Source organism: Aphelocoma coerulescens, chromosome 10, assembly GCF_041296385.1.
Source record: "Aphelocoma coerulescens isolate FSJ_1873_10779 chromosome 10, UR_Acoe_1.0, whole genome shotgun sequence".
Taxonomy (NCBI): Eukaryota; Metazoa; Chordata; class Aves; order Passeriformes; family Corvidae; genus Aphelocoma; species Aphelocoma coerulescens.
Genome location: NC_091024.1, coordinates 10,655,957 through 10,682,035, shown reverse-complemented (window position 1 = coordinate 10,682,035; position 26,079 = coordinate 10,655,957). Strand labels below are relative to the sequence as shown.

Here is a 26,079-nt window from a genome sequence, read left to right as displayed (position 1 = left end):
AATGCCCAGACTGTGTGACTAGGGCTTTGACATGCTTTTTAATAGGCATACATTATCCGTCCATTGCTAAAAGCCCAGGAAACTGGGTTCATTTAGATGGAATTTAAGTAAAACTGTTTGGATTGGTCTTACTATCCCCTAGCTGCCTCCTGCTAAATTGTTGATCTTAGTGCTAATGAAGGGAAATGCACTTACAGACAGTCTGGGAAGCATTTTATTTGCAAAGTTTAGCAAAACCCAGTGTTTTTTGACAAATGAGGTGTGCACTCATGGTGTGAGCTCACTTGTGTGCCCATCCATGGCACAAGCAGTGCTCTGGTACTCTGACCACATCAAGCCCTTGCCCTCTGCTGCTGGACTGGGTTCAGTTTTGCTCTAAGGTCTGTCTATCCCAGTTAAAGAAAACTTCTGATGTTAAACAGTGGCAGAACTTGGGTTTGTAGCCTCTCGCAGCATTTGCAAGCACAAGGGGGAGATATAATCACTAATACTTAATAATTCTCAGTTCCAGCTTTACACGTTGGTCTGATTCCGAGTGTGAGCCAAGCTAGAGCATTGCAGTGTGGTAAGATCCCATGGTACTGGGCACAGGATTGGTGAGAATGGGCGAAAATATCCCCAAGGAGGAGAGGTTGCACTGGAGCAACTGAAAATGGAGAAAAGACTTTATTCTCTGTGAACCTGAAGTCACCGTGTTTTTCCCCAGTAACCGAGAAGTTCATCTGATGTTTCTGTCTGGTCCCGTAGGTGTTATTAGAGGAGGCCAGGCTCTCGTTAAAGCAATTTGCATAATGGTAGCTATGCTCTTCGGGAATGTCCTTTGGAGAGACTGGAAATACACTCTTTTCCAGCAGAATGGAAATGCAGAGTTGTGTTTTTCTGCTAATGACCAGCAAACATCGATGCTGATCAGGCATGGGTGGCCTCCAACCTCTGCCAGGCAAGCGGATGCTGAGGAGGGGCTTTATTAATGCCTACCATTTCCGAAGGGTTAAGCACATGAAAGTTATTCCAGGAATTTCCTTTCCAGGGCAGACCTGGGGAGGTAGGTATAAGCAAAGGCCAGTTCAGCCCTGCTGAAAGTGATGGATGCAAAATCTCTTTGAAGTTCCTGGGAGCTGCACTTACTTGCTGCGTGGCTGAATTGAATCCAGAGATCTTCAACTGTGAATCTGTAGCCACAAAACACGGTTTTGTGACATCTGCTGTGGTTCATCAGCTACTGAAGGTGGGAAGGGGAGAGCAAAAAATTTTCCAGGAACACTGGTGCAGATGATACCCGAGGTTTGACTGCTCGCAGCTCATGTTCCTGTTTTCAATTAAATTAGAAAGTATTTGTGGATGAAGTGACCCATTAGTTGGGTAATAGCACTACCTTATCACGCCTGCTTATCAGTATTAGTTATGCACTATAAAACCCATCCCAAAGCCCTTGGGGGAATCAATTAAAGTGGAGGGGGCAGCTTTGTGCACATGTGTGATGGAGCTGCCATGAGGTGTGTGGGGCAAATTTGTGCACCAAACTGTTGCATGTTTGGGGCAGAGAGTGTTTCTGAGCTTGCACACCAGCCCTGCCTGTAAGCTGTCAGCATCACACATCTTTGTAGCCTCTACCAATTCCTCTCTGAGCAGAAGAAACAGGCCATAAATTTGCTGATTATGTGCATTTAGGCAGAGTAGCTCCCTTAATGGCCTTTACGATGGCTGCAGCTGCCAGTGATGGAGTTTTTGCATCCCCAGCTTCTAATAGGAGACGGTTGCTTGTTCATGCTGTACATCCTGTTAAATAAATCTGAGCAAGTGGTAACTGATTGCTGATATTAAACTGCAGAGGGAGAGATTAAAAATATTTTCCCTATCTGCTTGGAAAGCTTTAGTGGTTTGTTGTGAGTTTTTTTAAAGAGGAGGTAGGAAACACTGTAAGCAATAGTCTTGTCTCTCTTTGCCAGTGTTTGAGCTGAGCAGCAGGTAAGGGAAACCTGATTTAATGACATATCAAATAGAGAGCTGCTTCTCATCTGATCCCGATCCCTCTTTGAAATGCTGGTGAGGAGTGATCAGTGCCTGTCTGCATCAATAATTAGACCTTATAAAGTATTTAGACTCTCATGGCACAGGGAGCTGTGGTGGCTGATCACCTGGAAAGGGCTTTATTTCCAGGTAAAATCTCTCAGTGTAGTGATTGAATCTGCTAAGGTTTCAGCTGGCCAAAAGGAGCCAGAGAAAGTCAACCATCTCTGGAGTCTTTCAGGACTGCAGTGTAAGGAAAAAAGTGGTGGTTTGACATGTCCATTACATCTGTCACCCCTGGGGCTGCAAAATGGCCACGTTCCTCTCAGCCACCAGCAGCGAGGAGAGATTGGAGGGGAGAGCTGAAGTGTGGGGTGATGTGGGGCTCTTCACCACAACCCCTTCATCCCCCCTCAACCTCCCCTGGGGCTCAGCTCCAAGCATCTCCTCCCTGCTTTGAACCTGAGGAGCCGTCACACCTTAAGGTCAGGCGAGGGGCCCCTGTTAGCGGGTAGGGGGAGGTGGAGGGAGTAGGATGTCATTTTGTCATTAGCCAGGCTTCAAAGGCAGGCAGGCAGGCACCGGGGAGGAGGGAGAGGAGCAGTGGGGTCACGGGGGCTGCAAGCCCCTTGCCCGGTCTCCCTGCCGGCCCCTTGCCCAGCCTTCCCGCCGGCTAGCTCACCTGGTGCACAGCTGCTCCAGGAGGAGGGAGCCCAGGGAAAGCAGAAGGATGGAGGAGGCAGTGTGGGGAAAGCATTTTACTCCACAGCCTGCCAAATTCAGTGTGAGGGTTTTAGGCTGGGCAGATCTTTTATGGTGCTGGGATGATGGTGTGAAGCACTGCTTGTGTTAAGAGTGCTGTTCAAAGCGTAGCCCCCTTGGAGCGTTGCTGCCTAGAATGATTTAGTGGGATCCTGAACATCTCTTGGAGACTCTGAAACATGATTTTGGCTTGCTGGAGGTGCTCATGTTGGAGGCTGGTCATAGGGCTCCATGTCCTTGTGTTCATACATCCTGCTTTGGATGGCCTTCAGCTTTCCCGAGTCAGATCCAACCCCAAAAAATTAACAGAGTGGGTTAAAAATTACAAGATTGCCAAAGGATAAGAAAATTACCCTCATTTTGGTGTTCTGTGAATTTGTGCTTTGGATGTTTTGAGAACAGTTGAATAGTTTGGGGTCCCCTGTCAAGGCTTTCCTCTGCAGCCACCAGGGATGGGTTTGTTTATTCCAATAAGCCAAGGTCCTCCTGCCGGTCCCCACAAGTGGGTCTGGGAGCAAACACCGGCTGCTGCAAGGCTGGAGATCAAAGCACACATGTTGGCAGTACTGGGAAGCTTCTGGGACCAGATGCTGCAAAATCTGAGGGCCCTGATGCACAGTGCACATTGGGAGCCAGTGGGATGAGGGGCAGCAGCTTCAGGAGCAGCTGGGCAGTGCATGGAGTGGCTAGAGCCAGCAGAAACATGGCACAGCTCTGCTCCACAAGCTCCTTCCATCCCGCAGCCTGATCAGGCTTATGTGCTGGTAATTAGGATGTTTGATGTCATTTCTATGGGTGTGACAATGCATATTCATCAAATATGTAAATTAACACATTAAGCTATTTGCATAAATCTGGATCCAACAGGATGGTGGAGATGAATTGCTGCAAGAGCAGCTCTGTAAGTGATTCCCTGATGCACGTCACACTGGAGTTCTTCACACCCTCTGTGATGCAGGGTCCTACACGCTCCCCGTGGGTGATGCAGAGCAGGAACTTGTTTGGGTTAATTAGTGCAAGAAGTCCAGGCATCCTTACCTCTGGAGCAGGATTATAGCTGTGTTTACACTGGCAGCCCTCAGGTGGCCTTTTTTCTTGGGTGAGGATGGGTTGGAGGAGTAGACAGGCAGGTGAAAAGTTATCCATGGAAAAAGCAAAGCTACCTGTGCACTAAATGTGCTGGTGGTCTCCAGTGAACAGTAACACACACATGGAAGTTTGCTTGGGCTTGCTCCGAGCAGTGAGATTCCCAAGAAACCCCCGGCACAGCCGCTGCCTCTAACACATCTGGTACTACCAAAAGGAAAATACATAAGACCTGTAACCCTTTGCCTGCAGTAGCTTAACAATACCTCTGAGTATTGCTTCAAATACATATAATAAGTCTGAACTAATAAAGTAACGAGTTTATGAGCTTTTTAAAGATTTTACTAGATGAACAGAGGGCCTAATAACATGATTCAATTTCTTAATATAAACAATGTATTTGCTGTGGCCTCTTAAAATATTCCTAACTTTAACTGCAGAAAATCCAGCGCATGATTTATATTTCTGGCTGCTGGAAGCTCTGGCTTTCATTATCTGTGTATGCCACAAATCCAATTATGTAATATCATTGAGATAAGGCGTGTAATGTTTCACATCTAATTGTTCTAACATGCAAATTTTTTCCAGTGCTGGCGTACGTTGGATTAAGAGGAAGGCAAGGGCTGTGTTTCATGGGCGTAGGTTGTGTGGGTGGAATGGGGCTCTCTGCAGGCAGTTGGATGTGTTGACCTGGGTGTGTTGTATTCAAGGTCTCTGAGAAGCTCTCTGGGAGCCACAAGGTGATGCTGTTTTTTGGGTGAATAAAGTGTTGGTTAAATGCAACCAAACAGCAGCCTCTTGCCTGAATGGGGAGAACTGTGTATGGCTGCAGAGTATTTCACTGATCCAATCATTGTGACTCATTTTTTCCCCCATGAGGCCCATGCCATGGGATTTGATAATCCCTGTGCTTCAGTATGAATGGGACAGCTTGAGTCTACAGCGTCCTTGCTCTCCCCAGCAAGCGGCTTTGAAATCAGGGTGTGGGCTGGATATACCCCTGGCAGACAGACTGTGCCTGTCTGGCTGACAGTCCAGGGCACCTGGTGATTCACTGTACAAGATCCAAATTTCACACCCATTTTCTAGGTAGTTTTCATCCATAGGTAGGAAAGAGACTACAGACCTAAGTTCTGGTACATCTTGTTAAACAGCAGCTTCTGTGCTTTGCCCCTTAGTTATTATCATCACTGTCTGAACATCCTTGGACAAGTGTGTGCTCATCCAAGACTACATAAACTTAACTTTAGAGCTGGCTGTGTCCTTGTCCCTTCCCATGATGGGGTCCCATCCAGCCTGCAAGCCCAGGTTGCACACCCAGGGCAGGCATGAAGACAGGACTGGACAACACTCAGATCTCCCCTGTTACATCCTCAGAATGCAACCAAGGAGCATGTCCTGACATGGGAAGAGGATGGCATGGAAAGAAGGAAATGAATGTCATCTGGGAGACCCACATTTTTATCCTTAGGATCAGAACAGACACTTACATAACATTTGCCCACATTAGTGGGAGGGCAGGTAGCACCATGATGTGAATCAGGGATCTTTATGCAGTGTGCAGGTGTTTGGCTTCTGCTTAAAGGGTGCTTGGTTTCTCTGGAAGGGGCTATGTATATGGGTTGTGGCTTTGATAGCCTTGCTTGTTCACTACAGCACAAAGGAACATGGAGATGTGTCTAAAAACAGGGGATTTTTAGTAGGCTTTGTGTTGTCCATGGTGGAGCTGGCTGGGGGAATTTGAAGGACTCATTTTAAGCAAAACATTGGGGTTTTTTGGCCCAGTGCACTCGAATGCATGAACTTGTCCTACACTTTGATTGGGAAGTGCAGGCCAAACTTCTCAGCCTCTGCTCTTCCTTGTGGCCACACACGCTGTCCCTGCCAGGTTCTGGTACTGCTGTGGTATTGGTGATACTGTCCAGACAGTGGTTCTTGTCCTGGTATTTAGCTCTTCTGAGGAAGTTTTCCACTATCTTACAGCCACTGGGCATTGTGCTCTGGACTTGAATAGGTCCCTTTCAACCTTGTTTTATTCATCATCAGCAAAGCATGAAATTACAGTGGAAATGCTAATAGATTTCCTAACAACTTGGTATCTACTTGGGTGAAACAGTTATTTGTTGACTAATTAGTAAGTTAATTGTTTTATACTTTATTGAGGTCAGGTTGCTGTTTTAATGTAGAGGGAGGAGGTGTGGGCTCTTCTAAACAAGATGCTACTTTAATGAGCAGTTACCATCATTGATTGGGCTGAAGAGGTGTAGGAAAATGGTAATGGTATCTCCAAAGGAGATATCTGGAGCCAAAAGGATGAGCTGTCCCCGGGAGCTGGGACAAATCCTGCTGGGGTGCCCGGCTTTCTCTCAGACCATTAGCAGGGCAGGCTTCTCAGCTCCCACAGCTGCTCACAAGCTTTGGGAATGCTAATTAAAACCATTCCTGACAAAAAAAAAATGGCATTTTGCAGAAAGAGTGGAAAGACCTCTCCTTCCTGGAGTTTATGATTGAATGTATGAGTAACCTGGCCTTAGGTTTCTGGGGCATGAAGTCTTTTTCCTGGCTTGATTTATATCATTTAAAAAAAAAAGTTTTCTGCTCTCTTCCTTAGTAGCTTTCTTTCTCCTTTCTTCCCCCTCCTGACCCTGTGCTCATGGCCAGGAAAAGTTTTCTGGATTTAGAAACGATCTTAAAAGATACCCATGTGTGGATGGAGGCAGTAGCAGATCACTGGGGAAGGCTCCTCCAGGATAGTTAAGCATATTGCTTTGGGTATTTTTTTCCCCTTCCATGTCCTTCCTGTTCCTCCTTCTAACTAGGGCTTTGTTGTAAATGCCTGCCTTGGCCAATCCTGTCCTTTCTCAGTTAGAGCAGTCCTGGAGCTGTGATGTGAATCAGTAGGTTTGTGCCTCTTCTCCCTCATTCTGATAAGCTTGTCTCCCATGTAGCAAGGGATTTTAAGATGAAGGAGTTCAGAGTTAGATTAGATTTTGAGATGAAATTCTTCCCTGTGAGGCCCTGGCACAGGCTGCTCAGAGAAGCTGTGGCTGCCCCATCCCTGGAAGTGTTCAGGACTGAGTTGGATGGGGCTTGGAGCAACCTGGTCTACTGGAAGGTGTCCCCTGCCATGGCAGGGGGTGGAATGAGATGAGCTTTAAGGTTACTTCTGACCCAAAGCATTCTGTGATTCTGTGATTGTTTATAATATATTATTCTGTGTTAGGCAGAATCACAGGGAAGACCACGAGAAATATTATTGCTTGCAGACAGCCCGTTTTCTGCTGATTCTTCCTCCTTCCAGCTGGAAATAGAGTGTGGAAATACTGCGACCTGTAGATGTATTTGTGTGATGGTGATCCTGTGCTTTTTTAAAAAAATTGCCTTGAAGTATCTCCAGCCTGCTCTGTAGTCTCATTGGTTTTGGCCATACACCTATAGCAGTTTTGCAGTTCTGCAGAAATGCAGAATTACAAGTGAGAGACCTGTGTCCAGAGGGATGTGCAGGTAAACCTGCCCAGTCTGTGCCCAAATTTGCCCAGTTTTCCACTCCTCTCCTGCTGTAAAATCAAACTGAAAAAGGCAGGATGGCTGCCAGTAAATAAAGCTGGTACCAGCTCATTGCAAAAAAAATAAACAAAATAGGACTCAGACCAACCAACACGCCATCTTGGTTGCCTTTGTTTTTTTAGTTGCCTTCTTTTTCAGTTGCTTATATTTTTTTTGCTCGAGTGGCCAGGTAGCTTTTAAGTTTTGGTAGTGGTACTTTTCCTGTGTTGTTTCCAATAACCCTCTGCATGGATTAACTGGCAAGAACAATCCCTGGGCAGCCAGGGAAAAGGAGTATTTTTACAGCCTGCATCCAGGCGTGACTCCAGTGTTTCATGCCACCATCTGAGCTAGGACAGGCTGTGAATACAGATCACGCCTCTCCCTACTTTCCCCAGGCTTCTCATTGGGAAAAGGGCCTTTGCTCAGAAGCCACCAGGGAAGTGGGTTATAAAAGTTTTATTGGTGAGGCAGAAAGATGTTTCCACTCTTGCTGTTCCTTGGGAAATAAGAGAAGGAAAGACAGATAATGTTTTGTCTCTTTATTAGATTGGGAAATCATCTATAAAGCAGAGGTGTATTTCAAACCAAGCCCCCCACGTCTCTTGTTAATGCCAACTCAGCAGCATCCAGCTGGCCGGATGAAGGGTTTGGATGATGCAGTACTTTGAAGGGATCCTGTTTTAGTGGGATGAGAGCCCCAGAGGGGCCAGATGTCTGGTAAGAAGACCACAGCCACCAGCCTGCGTGCCCTGCACTCAGCCCTTGCAGCAATCCCACCAAGTGCTAATATTCACCTGTGACAATCTGCAGGCTGGAAAAACTCATCCTTGAGGGAAGCTACCTGCCTGGTGGATAGATGAGAGCTTGTGCATGCTCAGGGGTTGTTAGTAGGACACTGAAGGATAGCAGTGAACCGTAAAACGGCCTTAAAAGTGGCAAGTCCAAGTGAAGCTATGCGGCTTAAAATGTTTTATCATGTCATATGCCAGGGCTATTAGTCCCCTTCTGTGCTTCTGTCAGGCAGCGTGGCAACCAGCAGTGAAGTTTTATCAGATATTAAAACCTGCTTTTGAAATTTCTCATAGAGCAGAATGCTAAATCAACCTCTTCCCAGTGATATTTCTTTTTTTCTTCTTCTTCTTATTGTGCTGTTTCCTGCCTGGCAGCTTTACCTTTACTTCCATTTCTCTCTCTCATTTTCTATCAGCTCTATCTGTAACCATTTTGTGTTTTATTGAGCATGAATGAATAGTGGTACCTTTTAGATGAGTGATATTTTCATCTGAAGATGCTTGTTTAATATAAGCCCCCACTCAGCTGTTACCCAATGGTGCTTTGTGTTTACCAACAGATTATTTCAACTAGCTTGAATTTGGAAGCAAATTTTATGTGGGGAGGTTTTCTGCTTCTCTTCTGGTGGGATGTTACGAACCTGGAACACGCTTCAGAGGCAGTGTGAGCTGTGTAAGGGTTGCAGCTTTGCTCCTGGGGCTGAGTATAACCTACGCTTACCATATGCTACCAGCCTCTGCTTTGGGTAAAATGGGGGGTGTTTCTGCCTCCCTGCAAATGATAGCGGAGACTATAATCACTCAAGCTGCTGCCGTGTGGGTCTCAGTGCATTTGGGAATAAAATTTTCTATCTGTGGAAATAGGCTATGGATCCAAAGTTATTAGAAAGAGTCTGGATTTACCCTTGGTGCTGCAAGCAGGATCTCAGCTGTCAGTGACAGTGATGGATCCCCAAATACCTGCTTGTTGCAAAGCATCACTGCCACCCCCAGAGGTTCCCTGGGATGTTCAACAGCAGCTGGACCGGGGGAGACTGAAATGTGCCTCAGTTGTTAAAAGGTTTGGGTTTTGCTTGGTCTGAGGTTTGTCACGGCAATTCCCAGGAGGTCTCTGCTGGTTGAGCTCACTCTGGGGAGGTATGTGGCTATTTTTTTGCACTGGTGATGTCACTGCTGCTTACAGGAACTGGGTTCCCATCAGTTCTATGAAGCCAGTGATGGAGGGCAGAAACAAAATCCCTTCCTGAAGGTTGACTTTCCTGTTTACACCCAGATGGAGGGGACAGATCTTTGTGCATTGCTCCAGCCAGAGCTGAGTCCCTTCAGAGAGCTCTGACCTGCATCAGCATCCAGACATCCCCAGGGTAGCACCTGGGAGGTTTTGGAGGCACAGTCATGTTGGGCTCAGGGGAAAAGGAGGGACTGTGCGTCCCCTTGGGCTGAAGATGCACTCTCTAGCACACACTTCCATGCTTTGAGAGCACTGTGCATCTTTAAGCCCTTGTCGTTTGTCCTCTTGATCTTCATGCAACAGCTGGCAAGGGAAGAGGCCGGAGTTGAACTCACATCCTTGACAAGGTGCTCAGCCAGCCCTTTGCTGCACCAGCACTGACTTTTCCCTTGTGATTCAGTGCCCGGCTCTGCACCCTTGTCCAGTACCATACTGCTTAGGGAATTCAGACATTCATGGCTGCAAATGTTCCTTTGGGACATGAGTCCTCTGGGTCCACTCTGCCAAAACCATCAGGGTTGCTCCTTAGGGAGGGGCACTGCTGCCGAACTTGGCCCCGAGCGCTCACATCGCCACTTCCATCCCCTGCTCTGCCTGGACCCCGTGCACACTAATTTCCCAGCCGGTCTGCTCCATTATGGCATTACAGGGACATTAGTTATTGAGGCTGGTTCTGAGAGCATGGTCTGAGTTAATCTGGGCTGTCCCCGCTGCTGCAGAATTTGCATCTGGCCAGGATTGTGCATCTCGCAGCCGAGCTGCCAGCACTGGATGAAAAGGGCAGCGCTTCCAGAAACCCTCGCCAACAATTTGTCTTGCAAATGAGCAAGGGTGGCTCGCACCGCCCCGGCCCTGCTGAAGTCAGTGCTGGGCTGTGGCTCCGGGTTCGTGGCACGCCGCAGCTGCCTCACACCGCTCTCCTCGCCGCCCTTCACCAGCCAAATTTCTTGCGAGCGGGCCACGCATCTGCATTAATTTAGATGACTTAATGTGGGGAGATCATCAGCTTGATTTCCCCTGTGGCTCTGGGAGTCAGCTGGGGCTCCGGGGCCTCCCATTAGCGGCCCAGCCCGGTGCCAGATGGCGGGTGATGGCTTGCAGAGGCTCCGGAGCTGACGTGCCCCATTGTGCGAGAACACAAAAGCGAGCCAGGCTGGGATGTTTTTTTCTTACCCCCCTTTCTGCTTTCATTTTCCTTCAGTGCTGTCACCCTCACAGCTAATTCCTGCAGCTCTCTTTATTTATTTATTTTGCTTCGTGGTGGTGAAGGCTGTGAAGTTGCTGACAGTGTTTTCCATGTGGATGCTCCTGCCTTGTGCCACACTGGTATCTTAAGGACTTTGCTTCCCCTGTCTTTTATTCTCTGCCTGAATATGCATGTGGGATGCACAGTCCCATGTGCATGCACACCCTCATGGAATATCCTCTTGGACATTTGGGTCACATAATCAAGTTATTAGGATATTACAGTGGGTCTCCTGGGGGGCCATTATATGCCATGAGGTTTTGTTAAGATAGATTTAGTTGCCTTCCTGAATATTTCAGGTGTCTCAGCAATTTTTCAGGTCTCTTAACAGTCTGTTCTACAATCACCTGTTTGTTACAGAGTTTTCATCTCTTTTGTTAATGCTGGAGAGGTGCCTGTTTTGGGGTGCAAGTGTTTTTTCTGATGAAGAAGCACATTTCAGGAGGGAGAGGACTGATTCCTCAGGCTTGGTACAGGACACACTGAGCATCCCTGCAAGGGCCCCCTGAAGATCAGGCTTACAGGGCTTTGGCTCTGATTTCCCCAGTGTGCTACAAACACAGAGGCAAAGCTCAAGTTCAGAGCTCCAAGTCACTAAATATGCTCCTCTGCAATCTCTCCATTCAGGCGCAGCATCTGACCTCTGCCTGCTCCCTAAAACCCACATCGCTTTTGCAGTGCTGCTGCTCCTTGGCATTTATCATCACTCCAGCCCACGCAGCTTTCCACATTCATGTGCGCATCCCAAACTTAAGCTTTAATTAAAATTAAATTTCATGCTGACAGAGAGCTTAGGTGGCTAAATGTGGTTAGCATTGGCATCTGGGAATGAGTCTGGGAAGCAAATGAGAACAGCAAGTGAGTGCTTGAGCAGGGATGGGGACAGAGGAGTCCCAGGCAGCTGCACGTCTGTCTGGCTGTCCCATCACTTACAGTCTTTGAAGGCAAATGCTGGTATTTAAATTTGGATCATGTGGCTGCTTGAGTGTCCAGCCTGTCTTCTAACTCTTACTCCTTTGGCAGGAGCTGCAATGTCAATGTTGACCTCTTCTCCAGGCTGGGCACTGTGTGCTGGGTTTCTTTTCAGCACCCCCTCTTGTCTTTTGTCCTTGGCACTGAATTTTGTTGCCAGGAGTTGTTTGATAGGATGGGTGGAGATCGATGGAGGGTGTAGGGACTTGGTGCATTTGCAGTGGGCTTAGGTGCTGGTAGTAGCAGGAGAATCTGTGAATCCTAGTCAGGGAACCACTGCTTGGGCAGTCTGGCAGCCTGCCCACCCTGGCCTGCCCAAGTGAGTTTCAGGGTGCACAAACACAGGAAGGAGCACAAACATTTGGATAAAATATTCGCAAATTTCACAGTAGGAAATAACACAGGCTCTTCCAACCTCTTCTCTTCCCAACAAATCGATAAAGCCCCTCCTTGTAGCCCTGAGAGCTGATAGTTATCCCATCTGGGAGCATCCCTTGGGAATGCTCTTGAAAGGCTTCCTGAGCTTCACTGCCCTCTCCTCCTGTTACCCAGGGCTTCTTGTCATATCCTGTTCCCATAAACAGTACCAAAGGTCCTTGCAAAGAGAGGAGAGGCACCACCTGAGGTGACCTATGTTTGTTTAATCAAGGATAAAAAAGCAAAAAAATTTAGAAGCATCTGAAGTATATATCTGAATGCCCGTAACAAAGTGCTCAAAGCTGAAATTTAGTTTTAAACACTGCTTGTTTTAAAAATTCCCCACAGACAGGACTTGGTTATTTCTCTGTGCCAGTAAGAGATGCATATGCAAAGTTCTGTATGTGGTTGTGACACAGTACAGAGGTTGGATGATGGCAGATCACAATCGTGGCTCTCCCATGAGCACGGTCAGATTGTCTTTCGAAACCACATCAAAACCTGCTCTTGTAAACCGTCTTCTATCAGGAATCTCGCCCACCAAGCGCAGCCCCGTGTGGTGTGGCTATAGGTACAATAAACCATGTGACGGCCTCACAGGAAATCAGTGCATCCCCTCTTTCTGTCAGTTTGCTTCCTTGACGTGATGCTCTGGGATGGTTTAGTGCTGGTGGTGATTTCCCAGGTGGTGTTGTCTCACCAGCCACTGCTGCTCGGCACGTGCCGGAAAGGACGTGCTGATCCAGGAGCGGCACCACAGGATAATGGGAGCGTTGCCTCCTTGACCCACGACTTTTCTCCTGCCACCTCTTTCCAATGAATCCTCAAAGGTAATGAGTTTAATTTGGTAAACTGGGCCCAGGGTGAGGTGTCATGGTGGGTTTAGGAGATAAGCCTCCCTGCTTCTTATCAACAAGAAGCCAGTCCTCCCTGGAGAACTGTGTTTTCTGGAATGCATCAACTGCTCCTTGGGTTCAGTGATGGTCTGATGATAGTGAGGAAGATATAGATGGTGAGATTGGCGGTTTGTAACTCTGCTATTCCTCTGTGTCACCATCTTCCACATCCTTCTTATCTTTAACCGTTCTCCTGTGTCCTCACTTGTGTTTGTCTGCCAGGATGGTGATTGTGTCTCCCAGTTGTATTTAGGGTGCTGTGGGGTACACAGGGAAGAGAGGGGGCTCACTGTGGATGCAGAGGTGCTTTGGGATACAGTGGCTTCTTTGCATGGACCTGGCATGAAATTTAAGCTGTCACCTTCTCGTGGGAGTGGGTGTCTGGAGGGACCCTGGCTCACAGAGTCCGACATGTGTTACCACCCCCATGCTGTATCATAAAATCATTGAATCCTAGACTGGCTTGGGTTGGAAAGGACCTTAAAGATCATCTACTTCCAACCCCTTGCCATGGACAGGAACACCTTCCATCAGACCAGCTTGCTTCAAGACCTGTCCAGCCTGGCCTTGGACACTTCCAGGGAATGGCCATCCACAGCTTCTCTGGGCAGCCTGTGCCAGGGCCTCCCCAACCTCACAGAGAACAACTTGTTCCTATCATATGTCCACATATGTGCACTTGTACACACACTACTGTGTCTATGCTGACAAGCAGTGCTGGGGTACAGCCCCAAGTGCAACCATCCCAGTGGAGGCGCAGGAAAGGAGTTAACACTCGCTGGCTCGTGCACAGAAATACAATCCCCATCTCCTCTGAGCTCCCAGAGAAAAATCGGTGAAAACATCAAACCGCACGTCCTGTACCGTGGGGCCGATATGCCGGAGCTATGAACTTTCTCTTTGAGGTGGTAATGGTTTGGCTGGCAGCCAGGAGCAGCAGCCGTGAACGGAAAGGGGGACTTCCAGAGATAAGCTATTTTCAGCCAACGGGGCTTCTCACCGCAAAATAAATAGAAAAAAGGACGAGCTCTACGTCTGCAGTCATGTGTCCTGCTTTCGTGGATTTGGCCTATTTTCTGAAGAATGGCTGTAATTCAGCTTGAGTTTCCCCTGGATTGCTGCCAGCAAAATAGGAAGCTGTTGCTATTGCCAAGGAGCGAACAGGAATTTATATAGTAACTCAGCCACAGGGACGAGATGACAGCTAACGGCTTAGCTGCTGCTAGGAGGAAAAGCAGACCTGGGAGGAACCTGGATTTTCTCAGGATCACAGCAGTTCAGTCCTTTCTACATCTTTGGCATTATTCCCTTCAATCTGGACTGGGCAACATTGAAGCACAATATCTGTGCTCCAAACCAAGGGATGGGAGCAGAACAGCTCTCAGCATTTAGGAAAATCACCTGTATTTGAGTGAAATTCAGAGTTAAAATGAACAGAAAGGAGCTTTAGAGCAGTTCTTTGCAATGCTAACCCTGTGCCCCGCTTTCTCTGGCTCAATGCTGGGATCCTGTGGTCTCTCCTCTCCCTGTGCACAGGGGATGCTGAGTATTTCCCTTGCAATGATGTGAGGCAGCTCCTCTGTGGGAATCCAGCTTTTTGTGATTATTTTTCTATTTAAATAACTTCTTTAGATATCGTGTGTACCATTTCCACTTCTGTTTCATTCCTTAATAAAGAAGGGGAGTAGTTTATCGTGCTCGGCAGAGTATGGACATGGTGAAAGACATACTGTTCTGAAGGATTTAAAGTTAATTTCCGTTGGACAGAGAGGCTGTTGTTTGGGGTACTTCCACAGCCGCCTTTCCCTCCTGCTCCGGCTGCCTTGGGTCCACAGGGAGCCTTTGCCTTGTGTCTTTGGGCAGCTCTTCCCCCTGCCTGCACCCCGTGTGCTGGGAGGTTTGCAAGTCTGTAATGCTTTAGATTCTGAGGGATACAGCTGGAACTCAGGACTGCTGTGTGATGGGACGCAGCGGAGAGGTACATCTGGGTGCCACAGAGCCCATCACCTCTGACTGCCCACTCCATCATGAAAGCCAGAGTCTCTCCATGCTGTGCTTGGGTTTTTGCCAAGACCTACGAGATACTTCACTGTATGGAATGCCACCCCTTGGACCACCAGATTCAGGAAAGAGATCATCTTGGAGGCAGTTTCACCTCTTCCGGGGACTCCTCAGCTGCTGCCCAAGGGAATATATCTCAATCTGTGCAGCAGGCAGAACGGGCTGTAGCTCAATTTTCCATGGCCTTGCCCATCCCAGCCGAGCAGGAGCAGCGTGATGTCCGTGGCTCAGCACACTGAGCGCTCACTGAGCTCCCTTGCCCAGGCAAAGCTCCCACCTCGGCAGGGCTGACCCTGCAGCAGCGGGAGGGAAAATGAAGAGTGAATTTGCTGTTTGCTGTTGGCCCAATAAAAATGGCACCTTGCCCAAGTCTTCTATAAATCACAGGTTCCATTTGGAAAGGAGTTTTCTGTGGTAATTAATGAGCCAGTATAAAGACATTAAATGGAGAATGTGTAGTGATAGAAAGGCTTGTCATTCACTGAGCCATCTTCCCCCATGTGAATAACCACAGGGGAACAAAGGCCAAACTCCTTATAGACTGAAGTGCACTATCTCTGATAGCTGGGAATGAAGTAATTCTCTGAAAATAACAAAGGCGCAGTGAAATACATTAGTAAACTAATTACAAGAGAGCTGGTAAAAACAGATGCTGAAAATTTAAAGCTATTACTGGAATGATTGCTGGCAGAAAAATGGGGGCTGACAACAAAAAATTAAAAAATGCATCTCATTTAAAATTCATTAGCCTGTAAATCAGGACAGCTCCCTGTCTGAAAGCGAGGCTGATGGCATTTCCATGGGCAGTCGTGATGAAAAGCTTCCTTGCCTTCACCTTTACGGATTCCACCAGTGCCTCCGGAGATGCCGAAACAAAGTATGCGCTCGTTGGCGAGCATGAAAAAGCAGGGAAGCTGCTGGCTTTGCTCTGGGGAGGTCTGAGCAGGGATGTTTCTACTCAGAGGTGTTGTGAGGGCTGCTGAGGATAATACCTCATGCTTGCTTGGCGCACTGCCTCTCTGAGCTGATGAAAAGCGGGATTGCTCGTCCATCCGCGCTTCATATTGGAAGGAGTTGGCTGCAAACAAAGTGGTCCAGGGCCAAAACCAGCTGTGTGGGAGCTTCCTCTTTTACTATCTCCATCAATATTTGGGAGAGGGATGGAAAACATCAGTATTGTGCAACAAATCAAAATGGTAACTATGTAATTTGTCTTAATTGTGTGTGTCGGAGTAGGAAAAACACGAGGAGCTCTGGATGGGAATCTGGCAGGAGAGACCAGCCTGCTGGCAGCATGCTGCACACTTTGCTCTGCCCTTGCTGAGCCAACCTCTCCCAGAGGCTTGTGGACAGCTTGCCCTTCATTTTCTCATTACTTCAGGGGTCTGCAGGGGCACTTGAGTGGGATAAATCATTGCTATTTTGCAAAGAGCGAATGTGTGCTTCAAAGGAAAGTCCTGAAGAAGCCATTGCTGTGGATGCAACAGGAAGGGGCATCTTCTTGTGATGCTGGAGGGGAACCCTGCTTTGGGGTGGAGGAGCCTTGTGTGATGCTGGGGTTTCTTAAGAAGTCACCTCACGAAAACATAGGAGCCCTTCGTGGTGAGTTGTACATCTGGGCAGGTGTCACAGCAGCCAGTGTTGCCTGGCCAGCATTACCCTTGGTGCTGGAGCCCTGTGCTGTTGACAGATAACCCCTTCCTTCACTTCCAGAATCACCAGCCCCAAGTGCAGTCCACCCAGGCAAATTAGGAGTTGTTTATGACATTTAATACTCGCCCTTCCCTCCAGCAGCAGGGCAGCAGAACCACAGGTTTGGCTTCACAAATGGTTGCCTCAGGATACACTAAATGCTGTCATGAGCCAGAGAGCAATTTCATCTTGAAAAATTACTGCAATAGAGCTCCCTGGTAAAGGTCTCTCCCAGCAATGCCTCCCTCTTTGCCAGAAACTTCTCTCCCTGAAACCAATTTGAGAGCATTAAAGGGGCTGTTTATTAGTCTGTTCCCCTGCAAAACAAGAGGGTGCTGGAAGATGAATAACCACCCTGGGCTGTCTGCTGTGCTGCTCGGTGTAGCAGGTAATGTGATGGGATGCTGCCATGTGCTCTGAGCATGGAGGGAAGTGAGAAACATGATCCATGAGATTGCCAAGATGCATCTTTCAAAGTGATTTGTAAGGAGCAGCGTTGCCTCATGGGTAGCGTGTACTGTTGGTGCTCAAAGGATGATGTTGGATTTTGGTTGTGACCATGGGTGTCACTTTGTGCCTGTCCCTAAAATGATCGATAACTTCATAGGAAAGGTGTGAGGGTGTTCAGACAGTCCTAGTTGCTCACTGCACTGCAGAAAGGGTGTTTGTGCTGATGCACAGGGACTCCCTGCTCTTGTTTCCAGGCTGGGATGATTTCTGGCTGCAGCCACATTATAGGAGGTCTTGGGTCTGAGCAGGCAGCATTTGGGCAGTGCTGCTGCATGAGGGAGAGCATGGCAAAGGCCAGATACTCTTTAAGGGTTTCTTCTGGCATTGGCAGCTCCCCTGGTGCTCTCTGCTCTCTTAAGTTAAGACAAACAAGGGTGGTGGGCTGTTGAACATTGGGGATGCTCCCTCGCATGCTGTACTGGGGCAGTGTGGGGACAGTCTCTTTCCAGAGGTGGAGCATTTTGTTTTATAGAAATTGTGAGATACTGCAGTATAAAACAGTCCTCGGGCCGTAGGGCCCCTGTTCATTTACGTGTGTGGTGCAGAGTCAAAAATCTTTCCCGCTCACGGAAGAGTACCCCTGAATCAGCAGCTGATGGTGGTATAGTTCATTTTCCAATAAGGGAGCTATAATCAATACCGTGAATATACTAAATATCCTCTAGACTGGAATGTGGGCTTGGAGATACCTGTGATTGTGCAGGAGAGGCTGGGTGTGCTGATGATGAGCAGCACATTCAGTCAAGCCTCAGGAAGAGGAGTAGAGCTGGAGTACAGGCATTCAGAGGTTTTCCAGGTGCCACCCTACAAGGACCTTTTCAGGAAGAACCCATCATCCTCCTCACAGCCTGGTTTCTTCATTTGTGGAGGGTGGGTAGAGCAACCAGGGGCTCCTGAGGATGTTCCCTCTGACTCCTGCTCTGCATGCAGTGGAGATGTGTTCATTACCTTCACAGGATATTTACCATCCCCATGCAGAAGCAGCCCCCACAGGGCTCTGTGCTTTTTTCTGCTTCTGAAAGCAGCAGACCCAACAGTAAATCATGGGTCAGTAGCATCTATTGGGGCTGTTCACAGCGGTGCAGCAGGGAGGTGACCTGAGCTGGATTTGGCTCACAGTCATTTCATGTGTTATGCAAAAAGTTGAGAAGCCACAGTCCCAGACCAGGCGACAATTTGCCTCCTGGTGGACTTGAGTCATGAGGTAGTAGATTCCCCCCCCCTCCACTCCTCTTGTAAAATATCTGTTGCATGTTCCCTCCCATGGGCAGCTGCTGTGTCCCACTGCGAGGCATTATCTCAGTTGTCTCCCTTTCATCCCTGTCCCAGGAGCTTGGTACTGGAGAAAAAAATAGGTCAGGTGGAGACTCTTTTCCTCAACCAGAGAAGTCTGTCTGATGTGGTGTCTTCTCCAACCCATTTTAAATTCTTCCAGTCAGCTTTGATTGTGGGTGATAACAAGAGACATGAGGATGCAAAATGCAGAGAGAAAAGAGCCTGGACCATCATCCATCCATGCTCTCAGCCATCCTGTTAGCTCCAGGGGAAAAAAGCAACAGCTAAAGCAAAAGAGGAATAAGCATTTGTTTGTGAATATTCCAAATAAAAAGTGTTCAGGACTGACCCTTTCCCCGTACCTCTGCACAGACCAAGGTGCGTTGTCCTCTCTCTCTTATCTCACCATGTATTTTTGTTCCTCTTAAATGAACTACATTCCTCTGAAATGCCTTTGTTGCTTCAAACTCTCCTGAGTCTTGCAGCCCATATTCTTTTGAGATCTGAGGCTCAGTATGGACAACAGAGATTTGGGATTTTCCCCACTATGATTAGTGGACAGGGGCAGAGAGGATTTTCCTCTGTGCTGGAGAGGCATGGCTGTTCTTTAATATTTCCCTCCCTTTCCAAAGCTGAGAGAAAGGCAATTTTTCTTCTCTTTAGATGTGAGCGAAGGGCCCCGCTCCTGCTACTCCTGGAGAATTAAATAGATAAATGGGCGGCGCTGTTGTTCACGCTTCACTATGCACAAAGCAACTTGCATTCAAAATTGGGCTCATGGCAGTTCAGCAACAACCTTGCACAATAGCGTCATTAGACACGCAGGGCCAGCTCGCAGGCGCAGAGGCTGCTCTCCAGCTGGAGTAGCCACCGGGCTGGCCTGACATGGGCTTTTTTTTAGCTTTATAAAAATGCATCTTAAAAAAAAAAAGTATAGAAAGAAGATTCAGTGTGTTTTGCTTAAAGACTTGGGCAGGCATTGCTGTTTGAAGGCAGGGGGAAGAAAAGAGAGGATGGGATTTGTGGTGTCCACACACCCCCCGTCTTTCATGCCAGCTCCTTCTTGTAGGGAAGTCCTCCATTTCCAGAGTGTGGAGGGGGCAAATAAGGGACCTGTGTCTGCAGAGCCTTCACCTGCTGACTTCTTCAAGAATGTTCCCTGGCAGGTTGCTGACTTAGTGGTGAAGGTCTCTTAAGCCAAGAGGGAGTTGAAAATTAATCCCTGTGCTTGCCTTGGCACTGGTGGCTTTCAGGTAAAGGAGTTGGGTGCTCTGTGAATCTCACAGATAGTAAAAGTTGGTTCTTCTGGAGCTCTCAGCCTGATTTGAGAGTGGTTCAAATTTGGCATTAATTGGCATGGTGTTCATTGTGTTTTAAAAACAACCCTGACTTCTGCTGACCTGAGGAGGAATTCAGTTTTATTAATGAGTAGAGAAATTCAGTATAAAAATCAGCAGCTCACTGTCATCAGGATGGAACCAATCTTGGAAGGGGTCAGCTTGCCCATGGCTTCTTCTCTTGCACTGGGCAAATCATTTGCCTCCCAGATTTCACCTTCCTCAGTTGTAACAGAGGTAGCAAAGCCTGCCCTCCTTGGTAGGAGCATCTGGAAGCCAGGTACTGGAGGCACGTCCCCATAAAATTCTTCTTCCTTATATTATGTTAACTTTGAGGCATTTTAACCACCTGCCTCCACTGGAAAAGGTCTAGATTTAACAGGTTAGTGGCAGAAATGTGGAGAAAGGATCTTGACTTATGGGCTGCTATTTGTGGACTCCCTGGCATCTGTGGTGGTGTGGATGCTCACTCCTCCCCAGCATCGTCGTGTGTCAGAGCCAGCCTGGGTCTCTGTAAGTAATTTAAAATGAAGAGGCAATTTGATTGCAGAACTAACTGGCTTTCCCAAATACTCTCCTAACACCAAGATTGGCACTGAACCTTTCAAGTCTTCCTCCTCTCCTTGTGCCTGCACAATGTTTGCGTTTTAATTACTCTAAAGGCCTTTGCTTTGACATACCAAGTTAATGTTTTCTTTTTCTATATCAAATCTAGGTCAAGCTCTGGCTTAGCACTAATGCTGTACTGAGCAAAAAAGGATTGGCCACTAATGGTTTCAATTTAGTTTTTTATGGAGTAGAGAAAATTTCACTTGATAGCTGTTTTCATTTTTATTCCATTGGCCTTTCCACCAGGCCTGTTGGGATGGAGAAAGTGCTTGTGACTTGATTAGAGGAGATCCCAGAATGAATCCGCCATTAATATGGATGAGGATAAGAGTTGCTGCTCACCTGTGCTGTGTCCATAGGACATGCCTTCAGGGACCGCATCCCAGTGGGGGTTAAGTGGTGGGCAATCCCAAGCTTGGGGGTTTCTTTATGGAAGAGCCTTGCCTGTGATCCAGCATCATCCTAATTGAGGTCCTTAGTTACGTAACACAGGGGAAGGAGAGATGAAGAGTAATTCCTCTGCTTCATGTGTCCATGTGCCTGTAGACAGCTCAATCTGAATCTAGCCTTGGCCAACATCTCTGGGAGGAGGCTCCTCTATGCCTGCAGCGTCAGAGGGCTGCCAGGGTCATTCCCTGTCTGCTGTGAGCCCTAATTTTGTCTTTCCCTGCCCTGTGCCAGTCTCTGTGTACCGCAGCCAAAATCCAGGTGGGATGATAGCAGAAGCACTGAGACACCACAGCTTGGAGCATTAATGTGGAGCAATGAGTGTGAGTGTAATTTATGTTACTTTTATGGCTTGATGACACAAGGAGATGGCAGAGGGGAGTTTAATGGGAACTGGGGTGGTATTCACCCCTCTGGTGATGGTAAAAAAGGCCTGGAACAGCACCAGTTCCTCCGCTGGCACGTGGATACTGCATTGCTGGGTAGCAGAGACCACTGGCAGATGGATTAGTGAGTGCCTCCCCTCTTAGGAGCTCGCGGGTGAATATTGTGATTGCATGTATTTATTTTTAAAATTATTATGGCCATTAGCATAGAAATGAGCTGCAGCTCCCTGGCTGCTGGCCAACCCCACCCGGGCTGGCATGCAGCTCTTCTCTGTGGCGGCTGGAACAAAAGCGCCCGGCTGGTAGTGGGGCTCCTGCTGCTTGCCACGGAAAGACAAGTGACAAACAGGAGCAGGCACTCTGCTGCATGAGTTTGTTACAGTCAGTTGGGACGTATATAAAAACCTCAGATGGGTCAGCAGAGATTTAGCCCCTCCAGGCAATGCCCTGTGAAGCCGTTGAACTCCTATCCCTCTCCTCTTCTTCTCCCTGGTGATTTATTCCCGGGCTGAAAACCCAGTAATCGCTCACATTGAAGTTTTGTTGCTGTTTCACAGGAGATGCTCCAAAAGTCTTTTGTCTCTGCAACTGTAAATAAACTTGTAAACCCGTTTTAAAAATAGCATTTTGTAGCTTAGTGCATGAATTTTTAATGCATCTTCTGCAAACCAGCTGGTCTTGGCAAGGGTCACAGTGTTTCCTAGGCATTTAACATAAAATTGTGCTTCAAAGCCACATTATAGTGTCGTTGAAGAGTAATATTTTACTTAACGTCCTCATAACTGAATTATTTATAACTTTCCATGTTTTATTAATGATAAATATTAATACTGGTGTATTTAAGAGTAGAGGTTATTGCTGCAGTTTTACCTATACGAGGTGATATTATTGAAATAAAGGAATAGCGATGAATTCTGTAGCTGGCAGAGCAAAGTCTGTGCTGGGGCTGTTCTCATTCACACCTCCCTCTTTTATCAACCCTGTCAGCCACCAAAAAAACTCAGTGCTGAGCATCTCTACGTTCAAAATGAATTTTCCTGCACGCATCTGAATCCCTGCTCTTTTTGAAAATTTTCTTAGAGAGCTTTGTGTTATTGTCAGTAATTCTTGGGTTCAATTCTTGGTGAGGGCCCATAAGCTTTCGCTTTGCAAAAATTCTCACCCTGATGTGGGTCTCCAGCCTTGAACTGTTCTGCAAGGTCCCTTGAGTTCTCCTGCTGCAGGCACCCCTGGATCCCCCATCTTTTGAAGCATCCCTTGCCACCTTGGATGAGGCATTACTTAGTGTAGAAGACCTCCTAGCAGCCTTTGGGCTCCTTCCCACGTCTGAGTTCTCTGGGCCATGATCAGTCTCATTTCAACGCTAAATCTATATGATTTGGGTAAATTGCCATTTCACCATTGGCCTCCATCCTTTACCAGAGAGGATAATTGCATTGGCTTTCATCTTGGGAAAGGGAAATACAATTTTCTGTGATCTTTCACCTTGTGCTGGTGTGTCCCCATCTGGCAGGGAACATTGTGCAGCCACTCCCCGGTCTGGCTCCCAACGTGGAGCTGGCTGCCTATCCCACCCTCATACCTACAAAACCCTCCGAACCCTGCAACTGTGTGGGGCCGCCAAGGCTTTGCTCCGTGTTACTCCATCAGCTTAACAAATCTGCCATCACTGGGTTGAGAGAGGTGGTTGCGGGAGCAGCGCAGGTTAATGCAACACATCTTTAATGTATGATTGCTAATGGCCATCTCCCATCTGCCTGAGTCCAAGTGAGTTTGCAGATGAATGATTAAGCTGCCCTGACACATAGGCAGCTTGTTCCTTAGCAGACCTACAGTCATTACACTTGATGCATGTGAAAGGGGACGAGGCTTTCTAGCTGGGGAGAGGGTGTCATCGGGCTGGGGTGATGGAGCAGGGGGTTCTCTTGGAGTTTGTTTTGTATGGTAATGTGAGAGATCTTCCTGTGGATGCAGCACTTTAAATGAATCATGAGCTCAGTAACCACTGGGATGTTTATTAGCTTTGAATATGTTTATTGCGGAGTCAACAGGCAGCACCTTCCAATTAATTAATAGTAATAATTACGGTATTATTTATGTAGCTCTAACAGCATGCCAGAGTGTTTCCACACAATGGTTACAGCTGTGGCTTGCTAGAACAGGCTGGTCTGTATTCACTCTGTGTGGGCATGCTAGGGTTCATCATTTACTGGTGCTCCCAGCTCCAAAAGCCTCTCTTTGCTGAGCTCTTGGCAGCTGCTCTTTCTTTTGGCTGAATCATTTTGTTCCACAGTGCGGTGATGTGGCTGTTCCTGCTGCGGTGCTGGAAGGCAGAGTATGCAATGAGCAGGAGCACCTGCAAACAGAGGTGGAAGTCAGGGACAGTACATTTCACTAGGGTATTTCGGTATTCTTCTGCTCGGGTATTTAAACAACATGAGTTTAGGAGTCAAGCTGTACATATCAGAAGGATATTTACAACAGATAAGACATTGATGGCAACAGAAAGAATCCACCTCTCTTCTGATGTGGACTAGGATCCAAAGGCTGCTCAAGCTGTTGGGAATGACCTCTGCTAAGTGCCAGTGCAGTGTCTATGTTTCTCACTGCCCCTGCAGACCTTGCTGAGGACCATGATCATGGAGCAAAATCTCCTGTTCTGGTTGAGTCAATCAGTTCAATGTGCAGAGGCAAGTGGGGGTACCAAGAACTTCCCACTAGTCTTGTTTTTCCATGCAGAAGGTTTGCCTACAAGTTGGCCTTCTGCTCTTACATTACGTTACAGTCCCATTTGTGTTCTGTGGGAAATGAGGGTGTTTCTAGGTTATGTGAAGTTGCTGACATCTTCCAGTTGTTGGATCTTTCTTCACACGTGAATACTTTTGTCTCTCTTTTTGTCTTCCAGCGATGTCTGACTTCCACATCCACCCTCAGAATGCAGTGGTGGAGGAAGGTGGTGTAGCGAGATTCCAGTGCCAGATCCATGGCTTGCCTGAGCCAGTCATCCTATGGCATAAGAACAGCATGCCAGTCAACACAGACAACGAAAGGTAGGACAGCTCCAAGCCATGTGCTGGTGGCCTTTCTCCAGGTGGGAAAAGATGGCCAGACTTCCTATTGCTTTCACAGCTGTACTTGGATGCAACTAACCTGGGCTAAGGGTCTTGGCCAGTGTTCCCACCATGGAAGACTCTTTTGTTTAGTGTTGTGGCTTTTCTGGTTTGGTTCTCCTTCTGGCCAAACACCTTGCAGGAGTACTGGCATTTCCCAGGACAGGTAGATACAGCTATTAGCTGATTTTGAAGGGCTTGCACTGACCCTCCCTGATCAACCCTGCTCCAGGTTTGTTTTCCAGCATGGAGACCTGCCCAGCAAGCCTCAAAGAACTGGGTAGCTTTGGCATCCTTCATCCCTCTGTGGCTCCATTTTGCATAACTCTTTCTGAGACAGATCCATGACTTAAGATTTTGCATATGGGTCCTGGACTCTTGCAAGTGCTGAATTACACTGTGGCTGCTATTCCCAGGTGGACTCCCTCATGTGTGGCAACTGGCGAGCTCCGCAGAGAGCTTCCCACAGCACCCTGAGCTGCCATTTCCCAAACAATCTCCTAAAGAGAAACTCCAGCTGCCTCCCCTGCCAACGTAGACCTGGAGCGGCACGTCGCTGCTTCCTGTGTTTGACAGGCTGCTCCCTTTGCGTCAGAAACATCCCTCATCACAGTTTGATCCTCGGCACAGCACGGGACAGGTGGCAGGAAACGCGTGCTCGGTGCCGGCAGCCGCCAGTGGCCCCAGCTGTAGCTCGGGAGCCGCACAACCAGTGGTGGGAGACAATCGCTCACAGCACACCTCGATTGCGGATTGACGTCCCTGCCTTGGGAATAGGCGAAACCAGGAAGCTGTAAATATTTTCATGAAAGCCCCTATTCTTAAAAATGTCAGTTCTGCAGCAGAATGTGGTTGGGTTCTTTGGAGGCAGGAGAAAACACAAGGGCTGGAACAATGCCTGACCTTCTCGGAGCGGCAGTGAACTTAAAGTAGAAGGACCCAAGAGGCCCAAATCTGCCGTGGAAAACTGCAACTGTCAGGTTTTGTTTTTCCTTGCATTTTTCATCTGAGCTTTTTTTAGCCCAGCACAGGGTTGATTTGTTAAGCCTGATCTCCTCTGAAGGCTTCTTACTCATACAGGTGCTGAACTGGGGATGCAGTTGAATGGAGCAACTGATCCAAGGTGGCATCAGCAGAAGTAAGGGGTGGAGAACTGGGCTGGATACCTTGTGGCATTCCAGTGAGATGTTGCAGGACAAGTCAAATTCCCCTGAAGTCCTTCATGCATCATTGATCCTTTCCACTTGAGCCTGGGGACACGGTTTTGGACATGGTCAGAGATGTGGCAGGGATTTAAATGTGACCAGGACTTCTTTTCTCCATGGCTGAGGAACCCCAAGGTTGAGGAGCTTCAAGACCAAGAAGCCAACACTTTTCTCCAACCCAGAGAGTCCCAAGCTGTGCTCATTCCCTCTGCTTCTCCTCTGGGGGAGGGAGTCTGCCCAAGTCCAGGAGGATATGGCCTAGGAACAGTTTCCCTACGTTTGTGCCCTAATTTTGAAGAGATTTTGCTTTTTGTAGGAGTAGAGTTACCAGGGAAGGTTTTTATTGTCAGCTCAGTAGATTAATCTCTGACACCAGAGCCTGGGTGATGAGAGTTGCTTCTCTAACTGAATTGGATTTCTGCATTAATCACGCTTGGTGCATTTCTGTGTATAAAGTGTATATAAATTTGTATGCCTAGTCTTGCAC

At 47.8% G+C, this 26,079-nt stretch overlaps 1 protein-coding gene across 1 annotated transcript in view; it reads left to right on the top strand.

Moving 5' to 3' along the window:
- Positions 1–26,079, top strand: part of IGDCC3 (immunoglobulin superfamily DCC subclass member 3) — a 97,335-nt gene that overhangs the window by 33,745 nt on the left and 37,511 nt on the right. The window contains exon 3 of the mRNA XM_069025228.1: positions 24,183–24,327. Coding sequence (XP_068881329.1) covers positions 24,183–24,327 — 145 coding nt within the window. The remainder of the gene's footprint in view (positions 1–24,182; positions 24,328–26,079) is intronic.